Genomic DNA, 17,018 nt, shown 5'->3' on the forward strand with positions numbered 1-17,018 from the left:
TTTGTTTACAAAGGCAGGCGGCTCTCCTGTCTGTTTCCCCAAAGATCGCGAGAGGCCGGCAGCGATTGAGCCAGCTCCACCCGCGGTCTGGCTCCCGCAGTGTTCAATCACAGATCTACGGGATTATGAGCTGCCCTGCCGCAGCAAATCTGGTTGGCAAGTGGTTAAACATTTTTACCTGCATTAAGGTAAACAAAGTTTAGGCTTTACAACCACTTTAGGGGAGGCCAAAGACGGTGCAAATTTATTTCCTGCAACCATTCCCCCATCAACACAGTTTTGCAGTCTGCAGTTCTGCAGAAATTTAGTGCAACTGCACTTGCAAAGTACACAGTCCATTTGACTTTAGAAAATCAAGTCCATGAGTACACATTAATTACACGTTAATACATAAATCAATACAGAAAATCACCAACCTTTATAAAAGTACATATAATGCATTTGTGTGCACTAAAATTAATTTAATGTATTTCTTATTGAAAATAAGTTTTTAATAAACTGTTGTGCTTATTGCACGTGACATAAAAAAAAAAAAAAATTGTGAAAACTACCACCATTTTATTTTCCGGGTTCTCTGCTTTCAGAAAATATATAATGTTTGTGGGCTTTAACTAATATTTAGGCCTAATCTGTGCATTTTAGCATTTGTGCAGAAAATGTAAAAACAGCTGCGACAGCAAAAGGATTATTTGAAGCTGAAACCTGGGCAAACTTAAATATACAAGGTTAATATGTATATGAGAGATGCTTCACCTGTCAAATAATTTGTATTTCAGTTCATCCAGTTCCAAGACCTACAAGGCTTTGCCACACAGAAGAACATGTTCTAGCAGGAAAAGAGGCCTGATCTTTTTCTGCTGCAGTCTCACTCTCACTTACAGACCCTTCCTTTACCCTACTCTGTGACTGTACAGTGAAAGGAGAAACAGCAGACTGATTACCTCACCTTTCTATTACTCTTCTCTCTCTCCTGCTATCAGCATGACTCTTTTGCACTGCAACACACTTGACTGGCTTCCTTGTGCTGCTTCTCATTCCCCCTTTTTGAGCTCTGTGGAATAGATTATATAGCGAGCTGCAAGAGGCTGATACCAAATAACATTCAGGTAAAGATACTGCTTTGTGACCTGATCATTACGTAAGGTAGATGAAAAAAACTGTATGCATTGGTAAAGACTAGCAAGCTAAGAGCTTTGAAATACATGTGTTCCCTAGAACAGAACACAGCAGGGTTTCATTACGTCAACTACCCTTGATAGCAAAAAACTGATTGTGTTCAGGATTCCTGCCATACAAAGTTGCACAGCATGAAGAATCCCTCAGAAAGAGACTTGTTAAATAGTTCAACCAAAGAAACGTAAGGTTTAGTCTTTTATATTGGATCAAATGATTAAGGATCATATTTTAACTCTTGCGTGTGCCCACCAACACGATAAAGGTCAGATATATTATGCAGATACTATGGAAGAGATGTAGTTCTTACTTACCATCGCTGCTCCCTCTCAGCACCACATCTGGAGATGGAGTCTGTTGTGAGCGAGAACCAAATGAATCCAGGCTGTCAAAGGAATCATCTCTGCCATGTCTCGGTGGAGACAGTGAATCGCTTCTCTCAGAGTCCCAGCAGTCAATGTATCCACTGTCACGGATGCTTCTTTTAGGGCTTTCCACCTCTTCGTTTTCCTTGGATCAAAACATCATGAACATTAAAAATCTTCATTCAAGATCCCAAGACAATTTACAATTCATATCTTTATTTTTATTAATTTTCTTACATGTTTTATCAGGGTTGGATTTACCATTAGCTACAGTAGGCATGTGCCTATAGGTAACACAGACAAAGCAGCTATTGCCTGTACATTAGAAACAGATATTTTAACATCGTCAGGAAAAACCATCCCATATGAAAGTTTTTAATTGTTATCACAGTATTCTAAACCAGATTGGAACCCCAACAGCAGGGAAATACTCAGTTTTAATAAAGGTGATTCTAACACAGGGGTTTTACTTGGGGAGCAAAAATGTGTAAGCTTACTGGCTGTAGTGAAGTACAGCCCTTTATTTTTTTATAAAACAAAATGACCAGGTGAACAAATGGGTAAAACAAAAAAGGGACAAAGCAAAAGGGAACACGTTAATATTGAAGTGCAGATTCCTCACAATACAATCATGTTAACAGCAGCAAACATGCTGACTGTTGGACTGTAAAGGGGCCCAAAAAGAGCAGGAAGGAGACCCCTGTGGGTACTGTGAAAGTCAAATTGTTTTTCAAAAAGCAACCAAGCCCACCCTTCCGCTGGTCATCTGGACCTCACCAGAGATGACAGATACCAGTATGGACACTGGAATTTTAAAGAGCTGTGATTTGCAGGGCCGGTGCTTCCACTAGGCAAACTAGGCAGCCGCCTAGGGCGCATTGCCACCTAGGGGCGCAGCCAGGAGTCGTCACTCTCTCTCCTTTATTAATGATCCTTGTGAGCTGAGGGGAGGGGCGGGAGTGGGGGAGGAAGAAGGGACAGAAGAAGATGCCAGGTGTCTGGGGCAGTGGCGGAACTACCAAGCCTTGGCTTTGGGGGGGCCCCAGAAGGCAGGAAGGGAGCCTACTGGAGTGCTGCCTGCATGATGATCTTCTTCGGCTGGAGCTGAGTGGCCTAAACCCTGGGCAGGAAGTGATTCTCTGCACTGAGCTGGTGGGCAGCCGTCATTTCCCTGGGTCGGTATTAAGCAAGGAGCAGAGGAGAGCTGAACCTGAGCCGGAGCTCGGCACTGGAGGGCAACACCTTTACTGAACCAGAAGCGATGGCCGACGAGGCACCGGAATGGTCTGAGGAGGTTGGTGATGAAGGATGTGCGGATCTCTCTGACTGCTGCTTCTTCCTCCACCAGGAGCCTGTTGGAGCTGTGGTGAGCACTGTGGTCCAGAAGAGGAGTTTCCTGGGAAAAGGAATCACAGTCAAGAAGGGGAGAGTGCAGGCCACTCTCTTCATACCACCCAGTGAGTGTCCCCAGAACAGGGGATCTGGGTCCCTTGGTGTGACATGGAGGATCCCTGGTGTGAAAGGGAATTGGGGTCACCAGGTGTGCCATGGGGGATAGGGGTCACCGGGTGTAACAGGGGTTCGGGTCACCAGGTGTGCCATGAGGAATTGGGGTCCCTGGGTGTGCCATGGGGGATTGAGCTCCCCAGGTTTGACATGGAGGAACATCAGGGTCCCCAGGTGTGACATGGAAAAACATCAGGGTCTCTCTGGGTATGACATGGAGGAACATCAGGGGTCCCTGGGTGCCACATGGAGGAACATTGGGGTCAGTGGGTATGACAGCAAGACATGGAGGAATATTGGGGTCCCAGAATGTGACATGGAAAAACATCAGGGTCCCTGGGTGGGACATAGAGGGACATCAGGGTCCCCAGGTATGACATGGAGGAATATGGGTGTTACTGGGTATGACAGCATAACATAGAGGAACCATCAGATCAGGGTCACTGGGTACGACATAGAGAAGTTTTTAACCCCTTCCCTTTTTTTTTTTTTTTGGGGGGGGGGTGGGGCGCAAGTAGCTGGTCTTGCCTAGGGTGTAAAATAGTCTAGCACCGGCCCTGGTGATTTTAAATTAGGTTCACTGACACCAAGTACTCAGGCGCTAATAGAATATTAAAGAGGAAGAAATGGAGAACAAAATATAAAAAGGTGTGCTTGCATCCCCGCCCTAGAGCAAGTGCCCTGGAATTTTGTGACTGGGACAGGCCCTAGTCAGGGAGCACCCTACCCCCAGACTGACAATGCTGCTATTCACAGGTGTCTCAGTCACTTCTCCATCCAAAGTGGGGGCACTCTAATACTGGAGGTGTGTTAAGAGGCCAGATCACCATGTCGAATTGTAATCTCTTTATGTTTTTAAAGGGCTCTGATATCATTTTTAAACTGTATATGCGCTCATACCTCTGTGTTGTGTGTGGTTTTCATTTTTTTTTTATTAAATATTTGAAGGTATCACACCGATGGTGTCACATTTCTTCTGGGAGTCTGAGTCTTAACACAGAGCAGGAAGGGGGACTGAAGTAGAGTTTCATATCAGGATATTGCTTGTGTTTCCTATACCAAAAGATCCTTGAAGCAAGATCCATGCAGCTTCATGCTATGTTAGACCACCTATAATTTGGGGTCCAACAATCTGTGTGGACTCCTTGCTCCAGTATGAACCTTCTGCCACACTACCAAGACCTCCATGTGCTCAGTGAATAACTGGAGCTCAGACCATAAAAAGAAGAGCGGAGACACCGAGGTTGTGATTGTTAAATTAGAGCTGACCCACACAATACTGGGTCAAAGTCTGCTATCAGTGTGATAAGAGGGTGGCATGGATCACAAAGTCACACGTTCAGCAGCACAGTTGATTGCATGATTGGAGCACATTCTGGAGTTTTAAGCTCATCAAGGATCACACAGTTGGATTTTTTTTTTAACTGGACTGTTATATAGACACTGATTTTTGATTTATTGGTGTAAAAGTATTCAACACAGGTTTAACATTTGGTTGATCTTATTTCACTATTATTTTCTGATTGTAGGTATATTGATACCTAGCACCCATACTTTGTAAGATTTTTGTTTGCACATCTGTGTTGGAAACATAGGATTTTCTTTGGTATAGCTGCACGGGTATCACTATTTATTGTACAAAACTTTGGCACAGTGATTTTAGTTTATTACACCCACAGAATGGCCTTATGGCCTGTTTCACACGGGCTTCTGCATTTTCTGCAGAGCTTTCCGCAAGCTTTGTTAAAGCTTTTACAGTACCATTCATCAGTTTGTGAATGTTGAACACAGATCCTAATGGGAGTGTTGATTGCCACTTTAAGCAAGCTAATAGCAGGCTTTCAACAAGCTTCAAGAAGTGCTAAAGCCTGGTAGCACCTTTTATAAATTGGCAATCAGCACCATTAGGATCGGTGTTTAACATTTACAAACTGGCCACAAAGATTTGTACAATGAATAGTAATACCCCTGCAGCTAAACCAAAGAACATCCTGTATTTCAAACAGAGGTGCAATCAAATATTTTACAAAGTATGTGAAACAGGCCTATATGTGCAGAAAGAACGTGGTACGCGGCTTCAGGTGACATTTCCTAAAATTTAAAAATGGCTTTTATTTTACTTTACTTTTACTTTGTTACAGTAGCACTTTGAAACAAATACCAATAATATAATAATAATGAACACATACAAAGTCAAGCTTTCCAGTTTTTAAAATTTTTGACTTTGAAACAATCACCGATAATATACTGATAAATAAAGCAATAATGAATTGGAATGAGATAGATGCCTGCATAAAATAAATGCACCAGCCCTGTGCCAGCTCCTGACTGCAAGAGATCGAAGGCGCTTTTAGCTGACCCACACATTAAAAACAAGAACAATGGATGCCTTTGACTGCCCAGCACTGCTACATTTTTCCCAGGGCAGCCAGTACTCAGCCAAGTGGTGAAATCCAGAGAAGGAAAGGTCAGTGAAAAAGACATCTACATTCTTCTAGAATAAAACTCTTGTTGACTACAGCATCTCTTAGACAATAACACAGACAAGAAAACACAATAAAGACACATATAGTGACCTACAATAGTGAAAAACATTTGTAATGGAGTCCCTGCTGCTTAGAGAATGATTTATGACAGGATAGATGCAGGAAACATAGCAAAGAACTCCTATTTAAACAATAATCTGTACTTGGACTGCAGTCGAGAAGCTGTTAAAATAACAGGATTTTTTTGTTACCGTAAAACCCCTTTCTCTGAGTTGACAGACCCAGCTCTCTTTTAAATCTTGACTATGAGGGTTATATTGCCACCTACAGGAGTAGGACACTAGGCACAGAGGTGGGGACTTGAGTCACATGACTTGACTTAAGTCACCAGTTTGAGGACTTGAGACTTGCTTGACTTAAATTAATAAAAGAATCGACTAGACTGACTTGGTATTCATGACTTGAGATTTGACTTTGACTTGAGACACATGACTCGAAATGACTTTATTTTTTTTAAGTTATTAAATATTTGCATTTTCTCAAAATGTGTTAAAGCGAAATGAATGTGCCTGTTATGTTTCTGACACCACAGTCACTTAAAACACCTCAGTGTGTTCTGATTTTTAGGACACTGACTGTTTAACAATGGAAATACTTAACATGTTTTTAGTGACTGTGGTGTTGAAACATGACCAGACGAAGGATTTTGAGCTGTTTGGGCATTCAAAGTGTTTCTTTAATATGCCAAGAAAAAAGCACTAAGCAGTTTTGTTAATGTTTATAATAAAACAAAACCTTTCCTGACCACTGACTTTTAACTGATTTAAAGGTGAAAATTGGGGTAGATCAGTATTTTGACTTGATTTGTGACTTGACTTGTGACTTGCTTGACTTCTAGCAGGGACTCAACTTGACTTGCTTGCTTTTTGCCACAGTAACTTAGGACTTGCTTGAGACTTGAAGGTTAAGACTTGAGACTTGCTTGTGACTTGCACATGTGTGACTTACTCCCATGTCTGACTAGGCAGAAAATAACTCAGCACCGCCTATGGGCAGCCCTAGCTGGCAAAAAAAACCCCTCTCTGCAATCCAGTTAGTAACAAGCAGTGTCAGAAGTAAAAATTCCAACAGAGGGGTGGGTGCTATGTCCACCTCTTTCGATCATTGACGGACACAGTTCTCTTCTAAATCTCGAAGATAGGGATGTCCCAAAGCAGTGCCTCAAAGAGGGGTGGGTGGGCAAACCAAAAGGCAAAAGTAGCAAATAGGCAAAAAAATGCCAACCACCCAAACAGCTCCTAAGGGGGTACACTTGAAGTCATAAACCGCAGGCTGCAAAACCTTGCAGTAAAAACAAGAATCAGAAAATGCAAACAAACCAACGTTGCAAAGCTCTGTAAAAGCACGCACTGACCACTAGGTAAGCACCTCACAAACCTGAGACACAGGTGCCAGAAACTAAACACAGGAGACACTAACTGCCCCAGAGGATGTAATGGGGAAGGGTGCAGCCTGCCCCTAAACAGGAATTTGCCAAATCCAACAGACTTTCATGTCAGAGGCAGACATGTCAGATGGGCTGTCCGTGAGCATGAAAATAGAATGTGACCCCTGCAGAAGGCTGCAGTAGACAGGCACACACAAACACTTAGACCACATCCAAGAAGAGTAACGCAACCGCTTCAGGAATGCGATGGCCGAGGCTACAAGGAAGGCAAGTCAAATGTCCTCAGTTAGGTGCAAGTCCGACACCACCTTCCTCAGAAAGGAGGGGCACAGATGATGAACCATGCTATCCATGAGTAGAACCACATAGGGGGACTAACAGGAGAAGACCATCAGCGCAGATACTCGCTTCGCAGAAGCACCTATTTCAAGGGCCATGGTAGTAACAGGGTACATACTGGACGTATAAAGACAAAGGGAATATCCGCGCTAAAAAAATGCTAATAATTCCTAAAAAAGCTGCCAGCAAAGTCTGACATTGACAATCAGTGTAGAAGATAAAAAAAGTTCCCATGCCGCACTCGAAAAAATAATAAACAGTCTGCGATAATAAAGTGCGATTCAAACTGCTTACCAGATAAGAGGTAAAAAGCCTGTCATCAGACAAATATCGGTTTCTTGGGTGATCCTGACATCAAATAGGTCCACTCGGTAAGAGGGGCAGGATATGTGGAATCATAAACAAACAAGAAAAAATCTCATGGTGTAGTATATTGGATTAATATGAATTGTATCCAGAGAAACCACCACCAAGAAACTGTAATAATGAAAGAACTCAGCACCTCAGTGTGTCCTAACAGGCTGCTTACCAGACACACTGATCTTCAGAGCAGACAATCCTGGCAGTAATAACAAGCATGATCCTCATCTGACTTGGTGATTAGGCTCTCATAAGACAACATGAATCCAAATAGGATACCAGGAGACTCAGCACAGTACCCAAAAAGAAAATTGGCTCATAGTGTAGTATTTAAAATTAAGCAACATTTATTATAGCAACTTACATTAAAAGAACAGCAATGTGCACAGTCAAATTCCGCAGTAGTCTTCACAATGGCGTGTCCTAGGAACTGCAGGAGAGTCACCTGACGAAAGGTGGATATGATCACAGGCAGCTTGTAATTTACTTGTTTTTCGAATTATGCTTTTTGATGCCACAGGGCAAATTAGAGGGCAATTTTGGCTAAATTTCATTAAGGCCGGGTTCACATATGTTCAGCTGTGTTTTTTTGTCTTTACTTTTTTAACATACTGGACGTGCCAGGCGGTGAACCCCTCAAAGAAAAGTGTGAAACAGGAAGAGCTCAAACAAGGAATGCTGAAAAAAAAAACAGCGAGGGCAGAAAACTGGACTCATTAGTACTTTAGTAAGGATTCAGCCAATGCTATGATAAAGAAGGACAAGCTTCCAAGCCACCGAGCTGGGGCATGGAAGGACACACAGAGCCCTGCACCTGGCAATAAGCCTTCCAGGTACGATGTTGTATTCTCCAAGAGACCGATTTGCGAGCCACCAATGGTCTGGGGAACAACGCCCTGTACCACAAACCTGGCTTGGAAAAGCCAGGTCCATAAAGCCAGAGATGGTAATGCAGATCGGGAGACCAAACCCTGGGTCAGGCGGACCACCTGATGAGGCAACCTTAACCAGCTGCACCCTGATGGTGTCCCACACATTTGTCTGGAGACACCAGAATGACAGGGATCCTTTTGGCCTCTATCCTGATCCTGCTCACCAGACTAGGAAGCAGCTTTAGAGTAGGCAGGATGTAAATGAGACAAAACCAGTCCATTATGCCACCCATGCATCCGCCATGGGTTCCTCATGTATGTCACAACAGCAGCACCTTCCTGGCAAGAGTGGACTCCAGAAGATCCACGTCTGGGGTTCCCAGCAAGGCAGAGCTGACGCAACACACGGGAGCAGGGACCACTCCCCCTGAGCTAGGGTCTGATGACTGGGGTAATCATCTGCCAATTCTCAATGCCAGGAAGGTGTATGACGGAGAAAGCCATGAACATGCCGGTTCCCACTTTGCAAGAAGATAGCCTCCAGCACCGCTGCCACACTCCTAATGTCACCCTGGTGGGCGACATAGGATATTGCAACAGCATCGTATAATCAGACCCTGACCAGGATCCCCCAGAGAGAGTGCATCCAGTAATGCAGGGCATTGATGGGCAGGGGACAAAAATCCACATAGGAGGGAGTCCCTCAGCGACCGTTCCAGATGAGCCAGTTGTCCAGGGAGGCTGAAGATTCGCCCCACTTGGACAGGAAGTCCTCCTGCAGAATTCTGGTACAGAACTGTGCATATGGAACAGCCTCAAAACTGGATACCCTAAGACCCAGAGCCTGCATGCAAGGCCTCAGAGAAAAGCTCCTGCGGGGCAAAAGATTTTAGGCCACCGGCCAAAGCCTCCCAGGTTGTCCACCAGGAAAAACACTTTGACCTGCTCCAAAATCGAGAATTAGGCCAAGAGACTCCAGTCTCGCTTGGATGGGGCAGACTTCTTGAGGGTCAAGAAGACCAATGCAAAGACCTGCAGGCAGCACATCATGATCCCCTGTCAGTCAGCGAGACCAAGGAGTTCTCTAGCAGGACATCCAAATAACCAGTCACGGCAATACCTCGTTGTCTCAGCAATACTAAGACTAGAGCCCACACCCTAAAAGCACCAGGGATGTCAAAGCTAGACCGAAGGGAGCACCACATTGTTAATGTGCGTCAACAGTCGCAAGCGTAGGAACCGGTGATGTCCTCGCACATGGAAAACAAGCAGATCTGCTACGTTGAAGGGAAGCCAAAACAAAACTGATCGATTCTAGCTGGAACCTCCACACCAGCACAAGCAATGCAGGGCCCACAGGTCCAAAGGTCAGAGGAGTTCTGTCCTGTTTAGGGACTATAAACAGAGTTGGGAAAAAAAGAAAAACTCGAAACTGTTCCATCTCGGGTACAGTGACAACCAGTGAGGTTTATAAAGAAGTCATCCAAGGTAGCACCAAGGAGACATCCTCCTGGGAAGGTAGATCCATCAGGGCCCATTTAGAAATCTGGGCAGCAGCCTAGCATTCGATCAAAAGCACCACCGCAAGCTTGGAAGTAGAGGAGCAGCAGTCCTGGACCAAATGGTCTGCCAGATGCACATTCGGCATGTCCAGACTTAAAAACCATGCATCATAAGCATGGCCCATTGGTAAACTTAGAGCAGGTGAGCAAATTTACCCTGCAATATGCTTAAAGAAGGAAAATGCTACACCGGCAGCAGGGATGCATTATGCTATCTAGAAACGGAAGGCTCCACCATGTGAGGAACAATCTGCTGCCTCTGCAAAGGGTAATGTACAGTAAAGCACTGCATAATCACATAAGGTCACTGTAGACACTCCCAAATCCTGGACACAAATTCAGCCAAGTATGCCAGATTCAGTTGGGTCATGTGCACCACAGAGGACAGCCACTGATATCATGGGACCAAAAGGTATCCTCCTATGTACCCTGGAGAAGTAAACAGCATGCCAGCAGCCCCAAAGATTCACCATAACTGAAATCGCAGTCGCTGCACAGGGGCTTGTCAACTGCAGGAAGGGACCACAGTGATGTAAACAGGAGACAATCCAACGCCCATCTCTGCCATGCTAGACTGCAGAGCAGGAGCAACCAACGAGGAGCATGATGCCATGGACTGCATTTGCTCATGTCAATGCGGTAATTCAACCAAGGCAAAAATGGGAGGGGGGCAACAAGCCATGGACCAGACCAAAGCCCCCTGCATGACGCTAAGGGAACCCTGTGCACCTGGCATATCTGAGGAGGTGCCCCCAGGAGCAGCCTGTACTGTCACTGCAGCACTCTGGGATGGGGAAGGGGTGGCCACGGGGGAGATACTTTAATTCCATGAACACACACTGTTGGAAAGGAACCCTGTACTCCCCTTAGGCGCTGCCCACAGCAGCAGCCCAGCCACAGGCAGACCACCAGACTCTGTGGGAGATCCACCGGCATGCAGTGCCACGGGGGAGCGGGGGGGCTCACAATATATCGCACAGTAGCCCTTTCATGGAGGGGGCGAAAAGTAAATGCCATAAGGCAAAACTGGCCCTGTACAGTGTCTGCCCCTCAGCACCACCCACTGGGGGAAGACGCCACTCACACTGATTTGCAGTCAGGGAGAGAACCACCTGGTCCCAGAGGCCACAAAAGCAGCGGCCTGAATAAGCAAGAAGCCTGACCATATGGTGCACACGCAAGCAGGAAGGCTACAAAAAAACACAAGGCTCCGGGCACGGCGGCAAGCTGGAGCATCCTCCACCCCTCCTCGCCTTCAATCAATCTAAGCGGGTGTCAACTACCGATCAACATGGCCTCACAGCCTCGGGCCACATTAAACAGTCCAGGCAGGTGGGGAAAAAAGATGCCTAACAGACTTCCTCTGGACTAGATCAGGGGGGCTGCCATCTACCAGGGAAACAGCTTCAGCCCCCAGTTGGAGGAGGGGCGGAGTGACAGCACACAGGCACACGCAGCCCAGCAACTTAGGGGGAAAAGGGGAACAGGGCACCCAATCCCACACTAATTCACCCCAGGAGTTATAGGGGGAGAGGAGGAGAAATAGACCCTGGAGGGGAGGTGGAGAACCCCAAAGAAACCGACCAGTCTGGGGAGTACCCGCGACCCCACGCGCACCCGTGGAAGTGGAATCTACTTAACAGTTCACAGAAGTTGTGGGTATCCCTCCCCAGTCAAATCCTCCTAGCCACCAAATTGGGGGGCTGTCGGGCAGGGTAACACTGACGCAGACCCCAGCGTCCGATCATATGTGCTCCTGTGAGACATTTAACTCACTGGCTGCCCCATCCAGGATGGGGCATGTAAAGGCTAACCCAGCACCTAGCCAAAGGTCTGCGCACGCTGGCCAGACTGGGCTGACCACTGGACCTATAGCATCCAGCCTGTCACCCAGCTCTGCTGTTGATTGAAGATCTCTGCAGGAAAAAAATCCCAGGAAAGGAGAAAAAAAAAAGACTATGGAACAAAAGGTCCCCGCAGTGAGCTGGGTGACTACACTCGAACGGTAGGCAGAAATAACTGGATTGCCTATAGCAGAGAGGAGATTTTATGCCAGCTAGGACTGCCCATAGGCGGTGCCAAGTTCTATTCTGCCTAGTGTCCTACTCCTGTAGGTGGCAATATAAATCCTATGGTCAAGATTTAGAAGAGAGCTGTGTCTGTCAATGAACAAAAGAGAAATCAAAATATTCTGCCTGTGGCACCCCTGCATCTGATCTTTTCCTGGTTACTGACTTAACATGCCTTGGTCTTCACTGCTTCCTGATTTCAGAACTGCCCCCTCCCAATAATAGGTGCTCTGATGACTTTTGGTGGAATATTCAAGAAACACCAGTAGGGGCACAAAAGTACAAATCTACAGAAGAGATAAGAAGCAGGCAGATCCTTGCAATCTAGGTCCTCAGGTACAGTTTACTCCCCAGCAATGAGAACAGTGAGCTGGACAGTAATAACATCACAAAGTCACTTTCAAATCTCATTAGATATCAGTCAAAAGAAAAAATGCCTTAGATCAGTGGTCCTCAACTCCGGTCCTCGGGGCCCACTAACAGGCCAGATTTTAAGTAATACCTTGGGGAGATGCAGACTAGAATACAGCAATCACTGAGCAGCAAATGAGATCACCTGTGATGTAATTTAGTTATCTTGCAAACCTGGCCTGTTAGTGTGCCCCGAGGACTGGAGTTGAGGACCACTGCCTTAGATGATCCCTCAGTACATGTACTGGGTTCTCAGGCTCAAGGCAAGGGGCTGCTTAGGCACAGAAGTCCACAGCTGTATTTCAGGGAGGAATTCAAGACAAAAGGTAAACCTAAAGTAGTAGTAGTAAACCTAATTAGCAATTCTAAATGTTACCAATAAGACAGAAAATCTTCACCTTTAGAGTTCAGGTTCACTAACCCTAGGAAGCATATGTTAATTTAAAAATATACAGCTCAATGTACAGCAAGTTTAAGGTAGTGTTGAGGTGGCAAATTTCAGGAAACTCCAAAAAAAAAAGAACAAACAAACAAAAACAGCAACAGAATACTGCTGAGAAACCCAACTGCATGTAGTAAAAAATGCAGTGCCCAATAAAACAGTTTTTTTTTCTTTTTTAAAAGGCTTGTAGTGTATCTGATATGACTGTGGTATGTTATGCAGAAAGTATTTAATATAGATCTCCTTTATGGTTATACACAAAGCATGAATTACCCAATCTTTCAGAAAATAATCGTTTTTTTTAAAAAGCAGAGGTCTTTGAGTTTACTGAGCTCTCATCCCCTCGCAAGCTTATTTGTTTTAGAACAGTATTGGGATCTGAGTACATTCCACTGAGAAGAGGCTTATCAACAGCTTTTCATATATCTGTTCAGATATGTTCCAATTGAAATGTTAAAAGTAGAAGTGTTTTCTTAGCAAGCATATCTTAAGTATTATATAAAACCATGGCATGAAAATTATTGCGTATGTTGTTGCATCTTGTCTTATCAATAAGGAAAGCAGATTTGGGCCCTCTGATTCCTCCTGTATTAAATTGTATTTTAACTGTACTTTCTGCCCTCATGTAGTAAAGCACTGCACAAACTGTTGGCGCTATATAAATCCTGTATAATAATAATAGTAATCTAGTATCAAATTTAGGAGCCCACTGTTCTAATATAATGACTACCATGTTTCCCAAAAATAAGACTTGGTCTTATATAATCTTTTTACTAAATGGAATATATTTTTTACAATGACTTTACTAGGGCTTATTTTTGGAGTAGGGCTTATATCGCAGCCCTCCCGAAAATTACACTAGGGCTTATTTTAGGGGTAGGACTTATTTTCAGGGAAACACAGTATTATTATTAGTAATACATTAATACAGTAAATGCCTCAAATAATTTTATTATAGGTTTACATTTTAAATTATGGGAAAGAACCCAAAGAGAAGGAAGACAGGCCCAGGTGGTAGAGCCTGACCACCAAGGGAATAGAAGGAGTAACCCTCCAGGAAACACATAGACCAGAAAAGATAGAAAAGAAGATTGTGAGGGCTGGTGGGATTTTTTAATGGTACCTTACTCTATCTAGTAGAGTGACACATAGATGAGAGCGATAATTAAAATATATAGATTTTATTCCAAAAGTTTAAAAATAACATACAGAACATACACAAGACATTGTACATTTGAGGAGTTCTCAGTGTTTAGTACATCCGATATATCTACCGGAACAACCCGACATGTTTCGCAGTTTTGTCCAACTGCTTCTTCAGGGGTATATACTAATTTGTGCTGTGTTAATTGTTATCCTGAGTATTCCTGTATAAAGCATAGAATAAGTTAACAAGGTTCATATTACAGACAGGATGACGTATCTGCAGAGAGGGTTCAATGTCTCAGTGCACCTTCCGTGAGCCCAGAGATACCCAGTAGGTGTGGGGAGGGGGATGCTCAAAATTACGTCTCACCGACAGGTGTGGAAGCCAAAGCAAAGTGCAGCTAAAGTGCGTTAGAGGTGGATGTGTGTAAACAGATATCGTTTATAGAACAGATACGTATATAGCTAGAGTATACATGTAGAATATAGTTACACCCATGAAGGCCAGAGTAAAACCATCACCCGACAAGGTCTGCTCTTAGGTATATGAAGTATTAGGTGGAGAGATGGAAAGTAATTTGCACATAATAGGAAAGCCATACCTAGCGCTGCATTAGGGCCCAAATGCCAGGATTGGCGAAAGTCATATAAGGCTCTATTACCAAGTAATAGGTTTCAAAAAGGCACTTTTGTTGGCGTCTATGAATATAAGGAAAATTGTCACTGAATATACATTCAAAATTTGGGGAGGGGGGGAGGGGGGGAAGGAAAAGGGAAAGGGGGGAAGGTGAACCCCCTCCCAATTGTTCCCAGGCTAGTCAAATGGTTTCACATACCCATTCACAAGATGCATCACAGATTTAGTATGGGAACCATTATAAGGTATTCCTTAATAGATAGACAGGAGAGGGAATGGGCCAGAGAACAATTTCCCAGCTGGTGTTGAAGGAACTTGATCGTACCTTACCATATAGGTTTACAGAAATGACATTAACATTTTAGATCAGGTTTACAGGCAAGCAATGGTTGCTCAAATGTGAAAGAAGACATGAGCTATAGGAAATTACTCCCTCTATATGCTCTATCTCCTGCTTGGACTAAGTAAAATTCACAGAAATAACCCTAATTTTGGCATGAAGGACTGGAAGCCTGAACACAGTTTTTATATACAATAAAACGGGAAAATTCACAAAAATAACCCCTTTAAAAAGAAGGTGTTATTTGGGTGCAGTTTTGGTTTAAAAAGCAAATTCTCCAAAGCGATGCCCCTGCTCTTAAGCTTTAGGCTTCCTACCAAGTATTTGTGACTATACTGTGTCCCATCTCTGGCCATCCGTGACAGGCTTGAGCTTAGCTTTTTAGACAGAAATGAAAAGGAATAGGTTTTTAGGCAGGGGTCACTAGGCTCCCTTTGCCAACTTTTTTTTTGGTGTGTATTTCTAGACCTTGGAACACCTTGGAATGACAGCTACAGGTATGGAGGGTGATGGGATCATGGGGAATCCACAGATTAAAGTGGTTGTAAAGGCTCAAGGTTTTTTTTAGAATGCATGAAGGTAAAAAAACCTCCTGTGTGCAGCAGACCCCCAATACTTACGTGAGCGCCACTGCGATCCAGTGATCTGCCCAGGAGACTTGCCTATCTGGGGGCTCTACCACTTCATTGGCTGTCAATCACAGCCAGTGAACAAATAAGGAGAGGGGGGTGGGACCAAGCTGTGGCTCTGTGTGTGGATAACAGGTAAATATAACAGGTTTGTTATATTTGTTTTTAAAAAAATTGCCTTGAATATCACTTTAAGGACCTTGTGTAGAAAAACTATACCCCCCCCCCTACTGTTTGGATACTCTTCATGGTTTCTTCAAATTTGTGCATATTTTATTACCATGATGCCAGTCTGTCTACTTCAGAACTCAAAAGACACATGCAAGATGTCATGGCTACAAACCCAACACTTTGCCTCTTTTCAGTGCCAAATTTCAGCAAAAAAACGCCCACCTATAACAAAGATTCATTAACTGCAGTTCTAGGTAGTCTGCATAGAACCAGATAAGTAGCGGTAGAAGAGAGAACCCTCCATCATCTACACCAGGCATGCAAAAAGTGTTTTACGGGCTGCATAAATCTCATTATTTCTGTGCAGCGCTCAGTGGTTTAAAGCCTTGTACACACGATAAGAAGTTAAAAAAGTTACAAAAATTCTCGTACAGCAGAATACAACTTCCCGCAATGATGTATTGTATTGTATCACAATGTATGGGAATGGGAAGCAGGATGTCCCTTTTCTTAGATTAAATAAACCTACAACAACAATTAAAATATTTATAAATAAATAAATAACACCAGACAAGAAAAAGGTTTGGACAAAGGCCGCGGCTGTTTTTTATTATTGACTTTTAACACGAATTCAATAAAAACATACTTTAGACTTTGTTTAAAAATCAGTTTAAAAACGTCCAGAACCAGCCCAGCCACCACGGCTCGGGCTGACAATAAATAACATTACCATATAATTTTATTACCAAATATCCTTTTTTTTTTTTAATTTTTTTTAAAATTAACATTTTCCAAACAATTCACTTCTTAGTCAAACAATAGCAAATACATCCACCAAAGCACTTTAGCTAAGGCGATAGCCATAAGTCAAATAATTTAAAACTGGCCGCGACAAACTATATTTAAATAATTTTTTTTTTTTTTTGGGGGGGGGGGGGGGGGAGAGAAACGCTCCAGAATCTCCTGAGGTGATGAAGTGACTCGGAGCCCCGCAGTCACTTGTTATATAGCCCTGAATCGAACTGGCTGGGGCTGGTTAGCCCCCAGAAGCGGGAAGATTCAG

At 43.9% G+C, this 17,018-nt stretch overlaps 1 protein-coding gene across 1 annotated transcript in view; it reads right to left on the reverse strand.

Moving 5' to 3' along the window:
- Positions 1–17,018, reverse strand: part of LIMCH1 (LIM and calponin homology domains 1) — a gene marked incomplete at its 5' end in the record, with an annotated part of 291,739 nt that overhangs the window by 133,961 nt on the left and 140,760 nt on the right. Inside the window, 1 exon segment of the mRNA XM_082267323.1 lies at positions 1,488–1,683. Within this exon segment, the coding sequence (XP_082123449.1) occupies positions 1,488–1,683 (196 nt within the window).

The sequence above is a fragment of the Pelophylax lessonae genome, assembly GCF_965119305.1.
Source record: "Pelophylax lessonae genome assembly, chromosome: 1".
In the NCBI taxonomy this organism is placed as follows: Eukaryota; Metazoa; Chordata; class Amphibia; order Anura; family Ranidae; genus Pelophylax; species Pelophylax lessonae.